General features: G+C 39.6%; 2 protein-coding genes across 3 annotated transcripts in view; both read left to right on the top strand.

Annotated features, from left to right (window-relative positions):
* ACSL1 (acyl-CoA synthetase long chain family member 1) overlaps nt 1–9,782 on the top strand; it is a 40,148-nt gene extending 30,366 nt beyond the window's left edge. Inside the window, exons 13-21 of the mRNA XM_069855888.1 lie at nt 630–764; nt 1,646–1,741; nt 2,722–2,794; nt 3,339–3,427; nt 6,622–6,738; nt 7,082–7,225; nt 7,713–7,814; nt 7,889–7,960; nt 8,161–9,782. Coding sequence (XP_069711989.1) covers nt 630–764; nt 1,646–1,741; nt 2,722–2,794; nt 3,339–3,427; nt 6,622–6,738; nt 7,082–7,225; nt 7,713–7,814; nt 7,889–7,960; nt 8,161–8,301 — 969 coding nt within the window. The 3' untranslated portion in view covers nt 8,302–9,782. The remainder of the gene's footprint in view (nt 1–629; nt 765–1,645; nt 1,742–2,721; nt 2,795–3,338; nt 3,428–6,621; nt 6,739–7,081; nt 7,226–7,712; nt 7,815–7,888; nt 7,961–8,160) is intronic.
* A 2,595-nt stretch (nt 9,783–12,377) lies between these two features.
* The window catches only part of CENPU (centromere protein U), a 13,616-nt gene continuing 7,499 nt past the window's right edge, over nt 12,378–18,494 (top strand). The window contains exons 1-6 of one of the 2 annotated variants that reach the window (XM_069855922.1): nt 12,378–12,466; nt 14,012–14,201; nt 14,376–14,417; nt 15,106–15,223; nt 16,602–16,707; nt 17,998–18,088. In XM_069855922.1, coding sequence (XP_069712023.1) covers nt 14,148–14,201; nt 14,376–14,417; nt 15,106–15,223; nt 16,602–16,707; nt 17,998–18,088 — 411 coding nt within the window. In that variant the 5' untranslated portion in view covers nt 12,378–12,466; nt 14,012–14,147. The remainder of the gene's footprint in view (nt 12,467–14,011; nt 14,202–14,375; nt 14,418–15,105; nt 15,224–16,601; nt 16,708–17,997; nt 18,089–18,494) is intronic. The other variant, XM_069855923.1, reaches the window with a different exon arrangement.

Raw genomic sequence — 18,494 nt, 5'->3', positions numbered from 1 at the left:
TTCAGCCTCATGCTGCCTTATAGTAACCTAGCATGTGAAGTTAACAAGTGGGGAAAATGAGGTGAGGGTTGTAATGCTGAAAAGATGCTTGGTCTTTCTCTTTCCAAGTAAATATACTAATGTGGTCTGCTGTTGAGTCTGCTCTATGGCTTCCTGGGAACAATTAGAAGGAGCCTTTGAGAAGTGGTTTAAAAATCAAATTTATATGTGCCAGACAGATCTGTTTATTTCTGAAGGTACCTGTGTCTTTTCAGGAAAACCCTGTTACTTTACATATTAAAATGGTGTGCTTTTCAGAATATGATGAGGATTATACTCAATTCAAATTTGGATAAGACTGGAACGCAAAAGGAAAACATACATTTCCCTTCATTCATTTGAATGAAAAAACTATACATTGAAAAAGCATCACAGTTTAGGAAGCAAGAACTAAGTGCTAATTTCGGTGGATGTCTCTTGAACTGAGGTAAAGAGGCCAAAATCAAAATCCACTGGTATTTCTTGCTGGAATTGAGATGCCTACCAATAAAGGTTTTATAATTGTCTTGGTTTTCACTGTTAAGAGTGTCTATGCATGCTTGTGTAAGAATACTGTGAGGCTCCTAACCACAGAGCATCTTTCTTAACAGATTTTTGGACAGGCAGATACTTCATTAAAAAGGTGGCTGCTGGATTTTGCTTCCAAGAGGAAAGAAGCAGAACTCAGAAGTGGAATAGTTAGAAATAACAGTTTCTGGGATAAAGTCATCTTCCGCAAAATACAGGTAGGCTTGAAAGCCTCTAAGATTCTTTGTATGGTGGGTATCGGAACTTCTTTGTTTTTTCATTTGCTGATTAGTATTTTGAGAATTGAGCTCCAAATGTGCTTCGTGTTACAGAACAGCAGTTTCATGTGTTTCTAGTATTGAAAGTGTGAGCCACCACTTTATATCCTACCTGCTTACTAGTTTGTAGGTGTTGATTTGCAATTGCTGAATTTAATTTGAATGCCCATAATCTGATATGACTTTCATCACTTTAAAGGCTACATTCCTAGTCAGAATGAAAAACAAATCTGTTATTTCCAGCTTCATTTTTCAATTGCCTTTGTTCTAATAATACAAGCTAATTATATTAGGGAGGTTTCTCAAAAGTCTGGTGCTTCTCCTGCTTACCACTTTGAAGGCAAGCACTGTCCTTCTGAAGGAGGAATGCTAAATGTGACTTAGTGCCACCTGTAGCCTGTACTGTCTCCTCACTAGCAAGTTATGCCTGCTATTATATCTGGCACTTGTTATGGCCCTAACCTTGGTGGTACAACATGCCCCTGTGACTGCTTTTTATAGCATTCAGGATGTATGAGAAGATGATAGAATGCAGTTAAAAATAGTCATTGCTGTAAGGCCATAACTTAAGCTTCTGAACTTTTGACTGTGTGTACATGGCAGTGACACTACCACATAGTCTTCGTAGAGTGTTTGAGATACTGGTTCTTCTAGCCATTAATGAGATGAAAAAGCACTGCAAGAAAGCTTGCAATAGGAGATAAAACTCATACTTGTGGGTGGCACTGTAGGTGAACAGTGGCTGAGGAGGGGATGGAAGAAGACTCCAGGAATTTCTCTAAAATGCATTTGATGTCAACAGTATCTTACGTCTGTTATAGGCAAGTCTGGGAGGAAAAGTAAGGCTCATGGTCACGGGAGCAGCACCTGTATCTGCAAGTGTACTGACCTTCCTGAGAGCAGCTCTTGGCTGTCAGGTGAGTTTCCTGGCCTTAATCCTAAAACAAAGATTTTATCTCACTCCAGCTTTGTTAGAGCATTTCTAGTAGTTCTGATTATATGGTTAACTCTCTGGCATTCCTGCAAGTGCGTGCTCCTTTCCAGAGTTTCCTGAGATTTCCCTGAGATTTCTGTATTCATCCCATAGTCTTTATTATAACTGAAGTAACCAGCTGAACTGTCTTAAGGAAAAGATTTTTGGAGGCTGCTGTAAGCAATACTTAATGTTCTTGCATTAAGTTTCTGGGACTTGGACTTGCTTACAGAAGTATTCCTAACTACTTTAGAGAATCTAATCAACTTGATATTGTGTTGGTTTGAAGAGGAGACTGCAGAGAATCAGATTTCACATGTTGCATTTATCTTCAGAACCTCTTCAAAGTATATGCTTTTTGAGGCAAAAACTGAATAACAATAGCGCAGGATGGAACAAATGTGTTAAAGTAGATGTCAAGGATGGAAAACATGAAAATGCACTAAAATGAGGCTTCTAATGACTTCTTGAAGTTCTTTAGTAGAGTGCTAGTATAGCAATGTGTTCTGCTCAGGAAAGGGAAGCCTGTCCTGTATATAATAGAGCTGTGATGACATATAAGGAGTCTATTCCTGGCTATGTTGAACCAGCTTGCCCTTAAATGTTGTGAATGAGGTCATTGCTAAGTGCTGCTATTTGTTTCTTCCTCTTGCTCCCTCTGCTGCTTTAGATTTGATATATACAGGTGTCACATTGCATGTGAGATGGAGTGAAACAGTAAATACTGAAACTGAAGGTGAAATAATAGCACTTAAGACAGTGTATTCTGATAAAATGTTAGTGTAGCAATATTTTTTTTAGAAGATGCTGGGGATTTTGCTAAACTCAAACTTAAACAGCTAGAAAAAGAAAATATTGATTTAATTTAAATTCTTATTTTTAACATACAGTTCCTTCATTAAATATTCTGGTTTCACGTCCTAGTTCTATGAAGGTTATGGACAGACTGAATGCACAGCTGGATGCTCGTTGTCACTGCCTGGTGACTGGACAGCAGGTACGGTGCTCAGTGGTTTGCCTGTGAAATTTTGAGATGCTATAGAGGCCCATGGTAACATTTACTCTTAAGTACAGCTGTTGTGAAGCATAAGATTGTTTTTCTTCAAATGAAGTACAAAAGTTTTGAAGGGATCCTTTGAAGTTTCTACCTCTAAATAGCTAGGAATGTTCAGTAAGCCAAACTTTAGGCTTTATGCTTTTAGGTTGAAGTGGATTTAGGAGAAAGGGAGGTATCAACCCTTGTATTTTTTACAGAATTGGAATATGTTGTGTATAAACAGTGTTCTAAATTTAGATTGTATTTTTTGGTGTTGGAACAGTCCGCGTTTCTGTCAGCTGTTAGATTTATAGCTCCCTAACTGAAATAATACTGATAATTAAAACTACAGTAGGACTTCTGCTACTCAAATATGTCTATAGAGTGAGGGTCCTCATAAGAAAAAGCAAACCTTGTAACTTTCTAGGTATATCTGAGAATTTAATGTTTCAATCCCAGCAAATTTAAGCTGTTACTGTACTAGTATTGGTGTACTCTCTAACAGGTCATGTTGGAGCACCCATGCCATGCAGCTTCATCAAGCTTGTTGATGTACAAGAAATGAATTACTTGGCTGCCAAAGGAGAGGGTGAGGTAAGTAACTTCATACGGTCAATATGACCTTCTTATGAAATCTTGGACAATCTTTTTTGTTCCTGAAATAGCATCTAACTGTCCAATTTTAGTATTAGTGCTGAATGTGGCCTGCTACCTAAAATCAAAGATGCCTGCCTTGCCTGCATGCAATGTCAGCTTATGATTTACAGAAGCAAACCAGAAAATAGTATATTGGACAGGAGAAGCAGCTTACTGTGGGATAACAGATTATTTTGTATTTGTGGTTGCATCACCAATGTGCTGCTTTCCAGCTGTGGGACAGCTGAGAAGCTGGATATCTTGTACTGCATTTATCCTTCAGTAAAATGCTGGCAGAGGGTTTCCCTGAACTCCCACAGCTAAGTGCTGAGAACGGCTGATGTGTAGCCTTTTAGCCAGCTCGTGATGTGCAAGATTAGGTAATTTCAGGTGGCTGGAACAGTGTTAAGAGAAATGGAGGTAAGATGCCATCACGGCTATTAATGATTTGTGACAATTGTCTGCACATTCTTTTGAACTTTATTCTGTAGCACAAAACAAACATGTTTTACAAACTGCAGTTTGAGGACTCAGCTTGTATGTCATGCTATATTCTTTTTTATATTTTTTTCAAGTAAAATACATACAGCTTGAACTTTTTTGTATGTACTTTGAACACATGTCCGTGTAGTAACTAACTTTCCCCAAGCCCTGAAATCAAATTAACTATGGCATCTTTCAGATGTTTTTAAGAGGCTTTGGGGGTAGTTGTGGGCTAAGAAGTGGATAAATAAAAATTAGCTTAAGCAAGTAACTAATTTGTGACGGCAAGCAATATAATCTTTCTTTGGGTTGTAATTTGTATGAGACTAGATACTAATCACTGGGCTTTAATTTCCAGGATTACTTAAGGATTTAATTGATCTTGGTGATGGGTAACTGTTTGCAAGTAGAGAGTAAGGTTAGGATTCTTTCCTGTCTTGCACGTGACCCCATGTTTACTCTTCATCAATAATCTCTGCTTCACTTTAAAGAAGCTTTTAAAGCTGCCAGAAGAACTGAGTATAAATGGTCATGATGAGAAACAGTGAAGTAGCTTTTAAAAAACTTCTGAAAAGGTTTTGCTTGTACTTACTGTGAAAGCTTGCTGCATTAGGATTTACTTTAGACAGGAATATAGTAGCTTGTAAATATACCAGGTACTATCTTAGTCTTTCAGTCTTGACTTCCTCAGTGTGAACTATTCTGAATTTAACAAATAAGTGCTGTAACTTATTTTATGGAACTGAAGCCCATAGCTGTAGAATTTGCTCTCATCCTCTGCCTAAAATAGATCTTCTTCATTGGTTGTCTGCTTTTTCAGCTGGATTAAACACTCCTACTCTTCCTTTCTGAGAGTAAGCTTTCAGTATTGTCTGTTCTGTCAGCCTTGCTTTTAACTTTTGCCAGTTATCCATGTTCAAGAAGAATAAATTTCTTAATAGAATTATATATGCCTGTATGAGATGAGGTCTTGAGTGCCATTTAGCAAGATACAGAAGATCTTTTAGCTATCTCTACTGGGAAAAGCTGTTTGCTGCCATCCTGTGATTGCAGGAGCCATGAAAAATTAAGCCTTTCATCAGTCAGTCTTTGGGTTGAACATGAGCGCTCCTCTACTCATGTCCTTCCAGATAAACTCTTCTATAGCAGAAATTACTTTGTTCTTAAAACATGACCTGGGTTTTACCGTCTCTGCAAGGTCATCGGAACAGTCATGAGTACACTGATCCTGTTGACAACTTCTGTTCACTGTATTGTAGCTCACCAGCATGCCTTTATCATGTGCTGAGGCAAGCACAGAAGGTACTCTAGTTCTTCAGGAATTGGTCTCTGAACATCAGTAATTACATCAGTAATTTCTTCTAGTCTGAGAACTTATAATAGTGCCTGAAGATTCTTTAGCCAGTTCCTTGCCTGTTTTATGATTTTATAATCTTAGATTGGGCTAGTATTTTATCAGCCCTGTTAATATTTATTCTCAATTTGGCCTTGACTTAAAACTGGATTTTCTATTTCGTCCTTCTAGATTTGATCTAGAATCCTGATACTATTGACCAGACCTGCTTACTGTCTTCAGTTATCCACACATGCCAAGCTACTCCCCAGCTGGTGTGATGCTTTGAATCCTTGGTTGCTTCAGAGGACTCTTGTGTAGAGCTTTCCAGGCTTTTGGACTCCTGATTCCCCAGCAGTTGTGTGTAGTGGGCACCTTAAGTTTTGCTTCTATCTTGTTTATCTTGCCGGTCTGTTCTTATTTTGAAAGAGGTATCTTATTGTCCTGATGATCGATTCACAAGAATACTGTCCTGTATCCTCGCTCTTCCCAGCAAAGAAAACTTACACAACCTTGGGTATTACATCGAGAATGAAATACTTAAATCTGGGATCATCTCTGGATACTTCAGGCTTTACTCCATGTTCTTGACAAGTTGCTTTACTTCTGTGTTGGTTTACTGACAGATACTCTACTTCTAATCTGGCTGGTGAGGTCTGACCTGATGATTCTCTGGCAACCTCTTCACCTATAAACCTTTAACCCTTTTTGTCCTTTTCTTATACTTCGTAAGCATGCTTTTTGATCCTAATGCCTATGCACGTAATGCATTCGCTTACATTCAAAGAAGTTGTTAGTTTTCTACTTGATAGGCAGATGGTGATCCAGACAACCTCCTATTTAAAGAAATAGTAGATTTCATCTATGAAGAAGTTTTGAGTGCCTGTAACTTTTACTACAGCAAACATAAGCCCTAAGGTATTAACTGGTTTACTTCTGCAAAACAAATATGTAATTTGCTTGACGTAGTTTGGTGTTTTTTTCATCACTAGTTTTAGCACAATGTTCTAGCTGCTTACCAAAGCTGAGGGGTAACATCTCTGGATACAGCAGAGTTTCTTCAGATAAATAAAAATTTCCTCTAATAAATTCAGATTATTCAAATAGCAGACAGGAACACTGTGCTAGACTAGAAGAGAACAGGTTTCTGAGTGCTTCTACTTTATACCAATGGAAAATGTTTGGTCTTCAAACATCATGAGCAGAAACTTCTGTCCTAATACATAAACTCATCTGTCTAGTGGGGTTATTGAGAACTATTGGAGCAGGCATTCATTGCAGATATGTTAACAAACACTGCTGCTATGAAGGGAAGTTAACAAATCGCTGTTTTCAGGTATGTGTGAAAGGGCCAAATGTATTCCGTGGCTATTTGAAAGATCCTGAAAAAACAGCAGAAGCTCTGGACAAAGATGGCTGGCTTCATACAGGAGATATTGGGAAATGGCTACCAGTAAGTGAACTTATATACCTGAAATGTACATCTGCAGTTATTAGCAGTAATTTAACAAATATATTCTGTATTGAACGCCAATGAATTAAGTGAAAGACAAGTAGTTTTAGGAGGATAACTGTTGTAGGCAGATCTGTCTGGTGCTAAGAAAAGTATTTGCAGCACCAGTCCTGAGGCTTTACCTAGTTTAGGTTAGATGGGTGCAGAGCCTCTTTCCAACACTAGTTGGGCAGGACTCTGCCTCCAACACTATTTTACTGTATTTGTGTGGCAAGCTTAAGCTGTGTAAATTGGTTTCTCACTTGAAGTGCCTCTTCTGAGTTGAAGTTATTTCTGTCAACAGAATGGTACATTGAAGATCATTGACCGGAAAAAACACATATTTAAACTAGCCCAGGGAGAGTACATAGCACCAGAGAAAATAGAAAATGTGTATCTGAGATGTGAAGCACTTGCTCAGGTGTTTGTCCATGGAGAGAGCTTGCAGGTAAGCATTCTTCAGGTAATTTTAAAAAGAATCCACAAAGACTGCAGAAGAGTCTTCCTTTCCTCTTTTCCTGCAGCCCTAACTTTAGGACTGAAATCTTAACAATTTCAACATCACTGTTTTGGTTCTGAATATACTTTCAACTCCAGCAGTTACATAACATGTTCTGGATTTAGTTTTAGACCAGACAGTGGACCTGGATTAATTTAATAAAGCATTAATGACTGTATAGAAGTTGCTAAGTGTACAGGGAAAAGAAATAATGCTCCAACAAGATGTCCAGGTTTTTGCAAGTTTAAATTTAAATGTGGGTATTGACAAGAGTAGTTTTAGTAAGTACAAGCTTCTGAACTATGCTCTCGTGTTTGAATAGCAGGAGGCTGCTGACTTTACAGCAGGATCAGAAATGTGGTCCAAAACCCAACACTGATTTAAGAGATGTGTAGGAACTACACATTAACTAATGTTGACATTCATTTCTTTTCAGGCCTTCTTAATAGCTATTGTGGTACCTGATCCTGAGACGTTGCGTGGCTGGGCCAAGAAAAAGGGATTTGAAGGCTCATATGAAGAGCTATGCAAAAGCAAGGTGAGACCTAGCTAAAGTGTTAGCTGTTCTGTGTCTGCTTTTTCAAGCTATAAAATTTATTCCTGTATCTACAGGACCTCAAAAAACACATTCTGGAAGACATGATAAGGATTGGGAAAGAGTCTGGTTTGAAGTCATTTGAACAGGTAACTTACTTGCTTGTGAGAACTGAACACCTAATTCTATAAACTTCTTAGCTGTAATACAATCTGACTCTCCAGAAACTGCTTTTAATTTGCATCTGGAAAACTTTTGCAGTGATGGGCTTTATGGTGTCTGGGCAGTTTTTTAATAACCTTGTCTAATTCAAGGAATGCAGCTTATCTAGTAACTGTTTCCCTTGCAGGTCAAAGACATTTTCGTGCACACTGAGATGTTTTCTATTGAAAACGGCCTGCTGACACCAACACTGAAGGCAAAGAGGCCAGAGCTGCGAAAATGTTTCCAGTCACAGATAGATGAACTCTATGCTAATGCCAAAATGTAACGGAGTGGAATGAGGGAAGTGGCACATGTCCGTCTACTGTTGGCCTTCATATCTGTAATTTTACTACAGCAAACATAGGGAAGGAAACTGTGCAATCATTAACTTGTACAAAAATGGGTACTTGCCATAGGAACATTGAAGAAATGGAACACTGCCTTACTGTCAAGTCGTGTTGCATACTGTTTTTATGGTGACCTACAATTTCCAAAAAGAGCCTTAACTATAAATGGTAACTATATGTAAGTTATTTAAGACTTCCTTGGCCAAAAACGGGACTCTCCTTCACCAAGGAGCTAAGGTTTTCTCATTGCCAGCATGTTTGCTGTCTGCAGTATATTTTGCAGTTGTCAATTCCATAAAGGATTTGGCAGATTTGAAATTGCCTCCAAGTACCTTGCATCCTCAGAAGGATTACTTCATCTACTCAAAAAAAAGACCCACCACCAAAAAAAACGCCCACCTTACAGTTGTATATCTACTATCCCATCTTGTGTTAGTCCTAATATTAACTGGGACGAGGAATCTGAGGGGTTTTTTTCTCCCTTGTATATTTGCAGCCAGTTCTGAGGTGTAAGGCAGAAGTTATAAACTCCACACACAGGAGAGTGGTGAATAAAAGTTCCTCAGTAAGCCTGCATTTGGTGGTTATGCACTGTAAGTGTGTATGCAGTTAATTCAATGAGTGTAGCTTTTGCTACCTTAACATAAATCCAGAGTAATGCCAGCTCTGTAAATGAACAGATCCTAACTCTAGCAAGAACGCTAGAGACCTATAAACAAAACTGTTCAGGAGGCTGGGCTATGCTAACAGTCAGGTAAACCTTGCACCTGTACTAGCCACTTGTTTCCCTGTAATGAATGTGTATTTAAAATGCATTTTTTAAAATGTGCCAAGTCCTCTATAAATGGAAGAGCTTCTGACATAACCTCTCAGTTTTCTGTGCTTTATGTATGAGCCACCGAGTATTCTTCACTGAATAGCAAAATAGGTCAGGTAGAATGTTTTTTGCCTGATGCTTTGCAGCAATTGGAAGTATTTATATATGCCAATGGAACTGTTGGCACAGGATAGGTATTTGTTCAGGGATGAAAATGTAATTCCCAAATAAATTCCAAAATAACTAGTTACCTTTTGTTTGATAAATCAGCAGAAATAAGCCTTACTACAGCATAAGTCTTTTGCTATACTTAAGAGTTGGTTTTGCATTAGCATTCATTGCTGTTTTTTGAAAACATGGATATATGTAAAATACAAGCACAAGAAGGTTTGCACTATGATTTGTGTGTGATTGTAATGCACTACTCTGTAGCATACATGTGTGCAATTAAGGTACACAAATACAAGTCAACTGTTTAGAGCAGTAGTTTGTTACATCGGAATTCAAATGTTTGCTTAGTGTTGGCTCTTTCTATGTTTTATAAAACCAAAACAATTTTCAAAACCAATGAAGGAAACCAAAATAAATATTTCTGCATTTCAACTCAGTGAAGTGTTTGTTCATCAAGGGAAGATGCTGCTGCCTAACAAGCTAAGCTGTAATTTGGTAACTCTAACAAGCTCTAGAACTCCAGTGCTACAAACATACTAAACAGGGTAAATGCTGGTGATTGACACTTTACTTTTGGAATGTAACTTTGTTTTGGTCTGATATTTATGTGCAAGTTTTTGGCCAGTATCTGTAAGAAAAGAGATGCTGTTGTATATAACTTACCCCATTGGTATTCTTAAGTACCTTTTATCTTTGTCTTCAGTATGGTTTCTGATGGTTATGTAGCATTCTTATCCTAAACAACTTCTGAATGAAATCTGGAGCTTTCTCAAAATCTTATGCTGCTTTTGGGTAGTGATTGTCCTTCCTCTGTTGTCATCGCTCCTCTTCCCCCCCACCTTATACCATGCACCCAGCTTTTAGCATGGGGTGAAAGAGTTCTTGGGAAGATTTATCAGAATATGGTAGGTAAAGCATTGCCACCAAGACAATGTTTAGAGTGTTTTAATGTTACTGTGAAATAATAAGCACATTTCCCTTCCTAGTCATGGTAGACTTGCTCCTTTTGAAGAATCTTGTATGTTCCTTCATGGATTCCTAAACTCAATTATTTTATATCATTCAGTATCATATTCAAATACGTCTGGTGTTTAGAAAGACAATGACTTTTTACACCACACCTCTCCTAAAAGATGTAGTTGAGAGCTGGATACAAGATATATGTTCTTAACTTATCACTACAGAAACAAAGCTGTGCTGAGTGTAGTGTGTTCTACTGCTTGTTACCTTTGGCTCATGGACTGCACTGAAGGGCCAAGTGCTAGAGCCAGTAAATTGTAAGTATAAAGAGACCATTCCACCTGTTAATCCCAAAGTGATTGTTCACTGTGGCTTAGAGTGGCCTTTAAGAAGGCCAGCATCCTTTATCAGGCCTAGGCAACAGGAGGGAGTGATCTCCATCCATCGTGTGCAATGAGACGAGCTGGGGACAATTTATTTCCCACTTAAATACATATGGATAAATTTTCCCAGGTGTCTTATGCATTCATCTGCCTTCCAAGGACTGATTTTAATGTGAGAAACACTTATTCACTGGTAAAATATTGAAAAGGACAAAGTCTTCAAAGCAAAGGTAATAATACTTTTACTTTACAATTCAGCATTGAATTGGATGCCTTTCTAATAAAGGCATATCATCTTACAAAAGCAGTGGGTAAGTGTCTAAAAATAGTATAAAGAACTGTGTAAGTCCCTAAACAATGTTTGTGGGTTTTTTTTAGGTTATCCAATGATGGCTGAGGACTTCCTTCAGGTTCTCTCCTGCCCTAAGACAACTCTGCCTCACAAGTCAATTAAGCACAGCAGTGAATTCTCCTGAAGTCAGGTTATCTCTTCACCTAAAGCAGGCACATCTTACAGGACAATTAAAGCACATCAGTAAATTATTGCAACATGTACTCTCTCTGTACTCGGCACTGGTGAGACCGCTCCTCGAGTACTGTGTTCAGTTCTGGGCCCCTCACCACAAGAAGGATGTTGAGGCTCTGGAGCGAGTCCAGAGAAGAGCAACAAAGCTGGTGAGGTGGCTGGAGAACAGGTCTTATGAGGAGTGGCTGAGAGAGCCGGGGTTGTTTAGCCTGGAGAAGAGGAGGCTGAGGGGAGACCTCATTGCTCTCTACAACTACCTGAAAGGACGTTGTAGAGAGGAGGGAGCTGGCCTCTTCTCCCAAGTGACAGGGGACAGGACAAGAGGGAAGGGCCTCAAGCTCCACCAGGGGAGGTTTAGGCTGGACATTAGGAAAAAATTCTTCACAGAAAGGGTCATTGGGCACTGGAACAGGCTGCCCAGGGAGGTGGTTGATTCACCTTCCCTGGAGGTGTTTAAGGCACGGGTGGACGAGGTGCTAAGGGACATGGTTTAGTGTTTGATAGGGATGGTTGGACTTGATGATCTGGTGGGTCTCTTCCAACCTGGTTATTCTATGATTCTGTTATTTATCCATGGCTGGAGATTGTCTGCATATTATCTGTTGATACAAGACAGGCTTACATGACAAGATAAATCCTTGAAGTATTTCAAAAAGGGGTAGATGAGGTACTCAAGGACATGGTTCAGTGGCCGATAGGCGTGGTTGGACGTGATGATCTAAGAGGTCTTTTCCACCCTAGTGATACTATAATAGAAACAAAACTTATAAATTTTCACATTAGTTTTATGAAATTTCACAGCACCCAAATCTCTTGCTGCTTTGGAGCTGGCTCCAGCTCTGCCTAACGTTGCCTTTGAGACAGAGAGAGGTATCGGCCGGACCTCAGGAAAAAAATTTTCACAGCAAGGGCCATCGGGCACTGGCAGCGGCTGCCCGGGCAGGTGGTTGAGTCACCATCCCTGGAGGTATTTCAAAGACGAGTAGACGAGGTGCTCAAGGACACGGTTTAGTGGCAGATAGGAAGGGACAGTCTGTCTAACTTCCAAAGAACACAATCACTTAAGTGAAACCTCAGTTCCAAGGGAACCCCCCCGGGCTCTGTCCCACCGCTCCTCCCGCCCCCAACATGACTCCGTGCGCTGAGCCACTTCCGCTTCCGGTCCCGCAGTTCGAAGCGCGGCGGGAAGGCGGCGGCTGCCCCGCCCTGGGCTCCTGGCGGCTCCGGGGCCGAGCGGGGCTGGCGAGGTCAGTGCCGCTGCTTTTAACGGGAGGTTAGAGCCGTAGAATGGTTTGGGTTGGAGGGGGCCGTAAAGATCACCCAGTTCCACCCCCTTGCTGTGGGCAGGGACATCCCACCAGCCCAGGCTGCCCAAGGCCCCATCCAGCCTGGCCTTGAACAGCTCCAGGGACGGGGCAGCCACAGCTTCCCTGGGCAACCTGGGCCACTCTCATCTAAATCTCCCCGCTTTGTGTCCATCTCTTACAGAACGTCAAATCTCAAAGGTGTAATAGACATCTGCGACTGTAAATGTTAATAAACTGATTGTAGTTTGTAGACGATGCCCTAAAGCTTAGGTATACGGGGAAGCAAGATCTGTTTGTGATGTGTGTGTTTAATGCTGTCTGCGTGCTTCTTTGAAATACGGTTTGATTTTAGGAACGGATGCTTGCTCTGGTGACCTACTGATCCTTCAAAATATGATCTGTTTATTACTGGGCTTTCCTAGTTATGAAGATACATCAAATAATGCCACATTATACAGAATCTGTGCTGTCTAAAATTAGAAGTTACCTCAGATCAAGCATCAGATGGAGCCTGTTTGCAACAAGCAATGGTGACTCAGCCTTTGATGCTTACCAGACATTTTCAGCATCGATGGCACTAATTACAATAACTTGTAATTACAATAACAGCTGGGGTCGTTTAGCCTGGAGAAGAGGAGGCTGAGGGGAGACCTCATTGCGCTCTATAACTACCTGAAAGGAGGTTGTAGAGAGGAGGGTGCTGGCCTCTTCTCCCAAGTGACAGGGGACAGGACAAGAGGGAATGGCCTCAAGCTCCACCAGGGGAGATTTAGGCTGGACATTAGGAAAAAATTCTTCACAGAAAGGGTCATTGGTCACTGGCAGAGGCTGCCCAGGGAGGTGGTTGATTCACCTTCCCTGGAGGTGTTTAAGGCACAGGTGGACGAGGTGCTGAGGGGCATGGTTTAGTGTTTGATAGGAATGGTTGGACTCGATGATCCGGTGGATCTCTTCCAACCTGGTTACTCTATGATTCTATGAACTTTCTCTAGCAGCCTCTGTCATCTCAGGTGGCAAGTCATAAGAATGGGTTAGGCAGATTTGACTCACAGATTACATTTTTCATGAGACTAGTGAAAGATGATTGATTTACATACATAAATCAGATTAATTTTATGAGTATACTGTTCATTCACACCTGATTTTGTAACTGACATGTTTAAATCATCTTATGTGAACCACACTGTCTGCAGTCTGCGTCATGTGAGCTAAGGAAGTATGCCTGACATTACAGTTCTGGTATATCAGTTGCAGCTATATGGTTGTATTCAATAACAGGCTATCTGTTCCTGAGCTCCCATGCAATATTACTTGACTTACAGCATAGCAGAACACCAAAGTGGCCAGTGACATTTGTTCTGTCTATGGATAATAATAATTTTCTTTACAGCTCATAGAGCTGCAGTAATCTATTCACGCTGTACGCTGAGTTAAGAAATTTTGAGTTGTACATTGAATTAAGAGAGACTTCCCATTCTCTTCCAGGTGCTGAGGCAGACAAAGCAGGTTTGCATCTAGGACGGTTTTTCAGTAGCTCCATCCCCAGCCACGCATCCAGCAGCCTCAATAGCTCCATCCCCGCAGCTGCACATCCAGCAGCACAGACCATCCGGCCTGCAGTATGTCCTCTAAGAAGAATAAGATGAAGAGAAATCATTCCAGTAATGATCTGAAGGTAAGTATTACTAGACTGAGCAGAATTAAGCCAACAAGCGTTCTGTGGTCTCACTGTACCCTTGCGGTACTGGCGCATTACAGTGGGACTGTGCTGGGAACTGGTCTGTGCAGCCTCCAGCTGGTACAAGTCTCGGGTGTGCAGGGGCTGCTGCTGCTTCTTTTTTTCTTTTAGGAGTACATCATCAGGCAGAATGGTCCATTGTCTTTCAAACAGGTAATAGTTTGAAAACACTCCCATAAAATCAAGGAGAACAGCTTAAAGAGGACATAGTTTATGTGTCTCTATTCAATATCATAGCAAAATTTGTGACAGGCTGCCAAGTCCTAGTAAATCTACAAGCTTAGGAAGCTGGTGTTTTCTTCTTGCAGTTTCCTCTTCATGCACACACACAAGCGATTGAGGAAATTTGCTTCCACACATGACGTATTTAGAGACATTTAATAAACCAGTATTATGCTCCCCTATTTTCCTGCTTTACAGAAGCATCTGTGTAATACTTGATGTATAAATTCCACTTTTTGTAAGATGTTATGCATAGCTTTTCATTTCTTTAATGTGCAAATCATTAAATTGGACAAGGGTGGACATTCACGTAATACAGAGATGAAAGAAGAAACATTTCATTGCCTGAAAAGGAGAAGGCCAGAGAGTATAGAAACCAGACTTTCATAAGATTTCTGAGCTTGCACACTTTGTTTTATAAAATCAGACAAACCGAATGCTACAGTATAATATCAAATAGTAGAATATATCAGTTTTGTACCATTGCAACACATGTTTCAAATACTTGATATCACAGCTCAGTAGCTGTGTATTTCTAGTCAAATGTTCTTGAAATCCGTTGTCACATTTAATCTATTTTACACTCAAAAAGCTAGCTAATAATTTCATACCCATCCAGGAAAGCAAAGCCAATTTCCGTCCTCGCTGGAAATTGCTTCCAGTTGAGGAACCAGATGTCTCAAGGATATCGAAGGTTGCGGACACAAATCAGCTTGAGGAGCTCGATGATTCTTTTGGTTAGTATTAACTCCAACATCATTTAGTGTATGATTTTTGTGAACATATCATCTGGTAAAATATTTTGTTGTTTCCTTAGGAAAAGGTATTGTTTCTTTGTCAGAGAAAATTATGGGCAGGAGAGAGAGAAGTTAATTTTTGAGCGTGGTGTTATTTTCTGTCATTTAGGAAGTAACAAATATTGTAATATGTGCAAGTAAAGATTGAGAGAAAAATACTGGCTATTCAAGTTTTATAGTCTGAATGGTAGAATGTTATGGAATGTAACATTGCAATTGTGTAAGAGTTTGCATTTAGAAGGAAAGTTCAATATTTTAAGTTACTCTCATTAAATTACAAATATTTTGAAGGGGGGTTTTTTATGCTGTTTGTGAATATGTGTGGCAGCAAACTTAGGCATTCACAGAGATGTTCTGCTTACAAAAAGTAATATCATAAAGACATACTATTTTTGGAGAAGCATTAAAATTGTTTCATGTGGATTTGTGCAATGGAGTGTCAGTGTACTGGAAGAGAATCATTTTAGATGGAATAGATGACCCTGTGTGAAGTTCTGTTAGTAAATATAGATATATATGTTAATGTAAGTAAGAAAGAAACTTCTTAAAACTGCAATTAGAGATTGTAGAGAAAATGCAAAGAGCTGTTTCTCAGCTGTAATATTTATTACTCTAAGAAAATCATGGAAATATACCCATAACTACTAGAAACAGCATTGAAAAGGAGCTATAAAGAGCAGTACAGCAAAAGGGTTGTCATAAGGGAAAGTCTGTGAAATGAGAAGCTCTCACTTCTGTGATATACGTTAAAAACTATGAAAAGGATGCCCACTAATGGTAATATATTGTGGCAAGGTGCTTGAAGGAAGAAATATACGCTATGAAAGGCAAGCTAAAACCTTAAGATTCTTAGAGGTTTAATATATTCTGGTACCTACCTTCAGGAATATTATATTTACAAACTTTCTGTATCATCTGTAACTGTCTTATAGCATCCAGTAAAGCAGCTAGAAATCCATACTAAAATAAATGTAAAATTTAAAAAGTAGTTGTTTTAAGCGTATAGAAGATTGATGTGTGCCATAACAAAATGTTTTGCTTGCTGTATGCCATGCATACATGCTGAACTTTGATGCGCCTTTGGTTTCAGTTTGTAAAGAAATAGCAGGTGGATGAGTATAGAAACTATGGAGCTTTTCACTGTATGTATTTTTCCTAATCTTCAAATAGTACTTTTAATAAAATTTATTTCATATTAGTGAGCCAACCAACAAAACTCTTAACTAAACGCTGAATGCAGGCAGCACTAGCGTTTCCATGCTCTTTGCCTGCACAGATGAGAACAGTTTTCATACAGCTTCTTTTCTGTTCTTCATAGATCACCCTTTGCACAGCACTGCTGTGGATGCTTATGGAGAGGAACAGTCACAAAATGAGTCACTTGGCCATGTTTCAGCTCCACAAATGAAAAATACAGGAAGAAGGTCTGGTAAAAAAAAATTGTCACCATGTAGCTTAATCTTTATATTTTTAGGTTAAACGGGAAAAATGTTGTTTATCAGGTTTCCCTAGTTGCTTATGAAACAGATGCTTTAACTTAAAATTACCCAGATGAGAAACCAAATGAGTAAGAGTGGGAATGTAAAAAAGAAATGAGAGAATAAGTTAGTGTCTGCCTTCTGTAAGCAGCACGTTGATTTAAGTACTTAAGTTTTTATTTATATTAAAAAATTTAAGATGTCTCTGTGAGGTATTCATTTAGTCCTCTAAATGCTGATGTCATTGAATCATAGAATCATAGAATAACCAGGTTGGAAGAGACTCACTGAATCATCGAGTCCAACCATTCCTGTCAAACACTAAACCATGCCCCTTAGCACCTCGTCCACCCGTGCCTTAAACACCTCCAGGGAAGGTCACTCAACCACCTCCCTGGGCAGCCTGTTCCAGTGCCCAATGACCCTTTCTGTGAAGAATTTTTTCCTAATGTCCAGCCTAAATCTCCCCTGGTGGAGCTTGAGGCCATTCCCTCTTGTCCTGTCCCCTGTCACTTGGGAGAAGAGGCCAGCACCCTCCTCTCTACAACCTCCTTTCAGGTAGTTGTAGAGAGCAATGAGGTCTCCCCTCAGCCTCCTCTTCTCCAGGCTAAACAACCCCAGCTCTCTCAGCTGCTCCTCATAAGGCCTGTTCTCCAGCCCCTTCACCAGCTTAAGTAGCCCCTTCACCAGTTAAGTAGAAAAATTGCAAAATGGGTAAAAGCCAATTATGCTATCTATAACAAAGAAAATGAATTAAAAAATAATATTTTAATACACATTAGCATGTTTCTCATTTGTTAAATAAAATTTTATTTAAATCTGAAGTAGTTCTTACATGAAAGAAATAGCAGGACGATAGTAGTACTTGTATGAGAGTGTACTTTTTTTCATTTCTAACTCTGCTCCCCACCAAGAAAGCCTTCTCCATTCCTGCTAAAATATCTTAAATAATGATTTTTATGTTTTGAAGTTTTTCCTCAAAACAGGATGGCTACCCCAGTGTTCAGTTAGTAATGAATTTCTAAATTCTTGAGAGGGTTGCTGTCGAGGAATAAAGATTCTGTTCTCTCCTTACGTGGCATTTTGCAACATAGGTAGTTGGTTTAGGAGACACGAACTGAATGATATAGCAGTACAAAATGTTCCCCAAACCTAAGACTTCATCGTGTATGTGGCTGAAGGTCTTTCTTTCTCACTGTGGAGTGGGTTTACATGTGGGCATTTTTCTTTTCCTAGTGAAAAAGCCGGTCGCTCAAAAAGATCTGGTGGTGATGCTCAGAAATTCAGCACAGCTGGTCCTGAGGATGAGCACCTTAAGGAGAACGTGGTACAGAAAAAGTTGTTTATCAGTCAATTTAATTTTAATTTTAACTTCATGCTATGCCTGCATGAGAGAGGAGCAGAGAGCAAGACCTTTCATTTGTTTCTTAGTACTTCCCTAGTACTTAATTGTGTCCCAGATAATTAACCCTCAAAGTATTCCTGTGAGATGGCCAAGTGAAATGCTTAAAGCTGCAGTCATCATGTCAGTGGGGAATAGAATATCCCAGGTGTGCCTGTGTCCTGTAGCCCATTCTCTTTGGTCATCTATGAAGATGTTCTTTCAAATATCTTCTTGATATCAGGAATATATATTCGTAAAGAATGGCATACTAAGTGGAATACAAATCATTGGTAGTTGTTCGGTATTGAAGTAAGAACATATTTACGAGGCAATTAAATTCTTCATTGAT

This window comes from Phaenicophaeus curvirostris, chromosome 4, assembly GCF_032191515.1.
Source record: "Phaenicophaeus curvirostris isolate KB17595 chromosome 4, BPBGC_Pcur_1.0, whole genome shotgun sequence".
Lineage (NCBI taxonomy): Eukaryota > Metazoa > Chordata > Aves > Cuculiformes > Cuculidae > Phaenicophaeus > Phaenicophaeus curvirostris.
The sequence above is the reverse complement of the archived record's forward strand: the minus strand, read 5'-3'. Positions and strand labels throughout refer to the sequence as shown.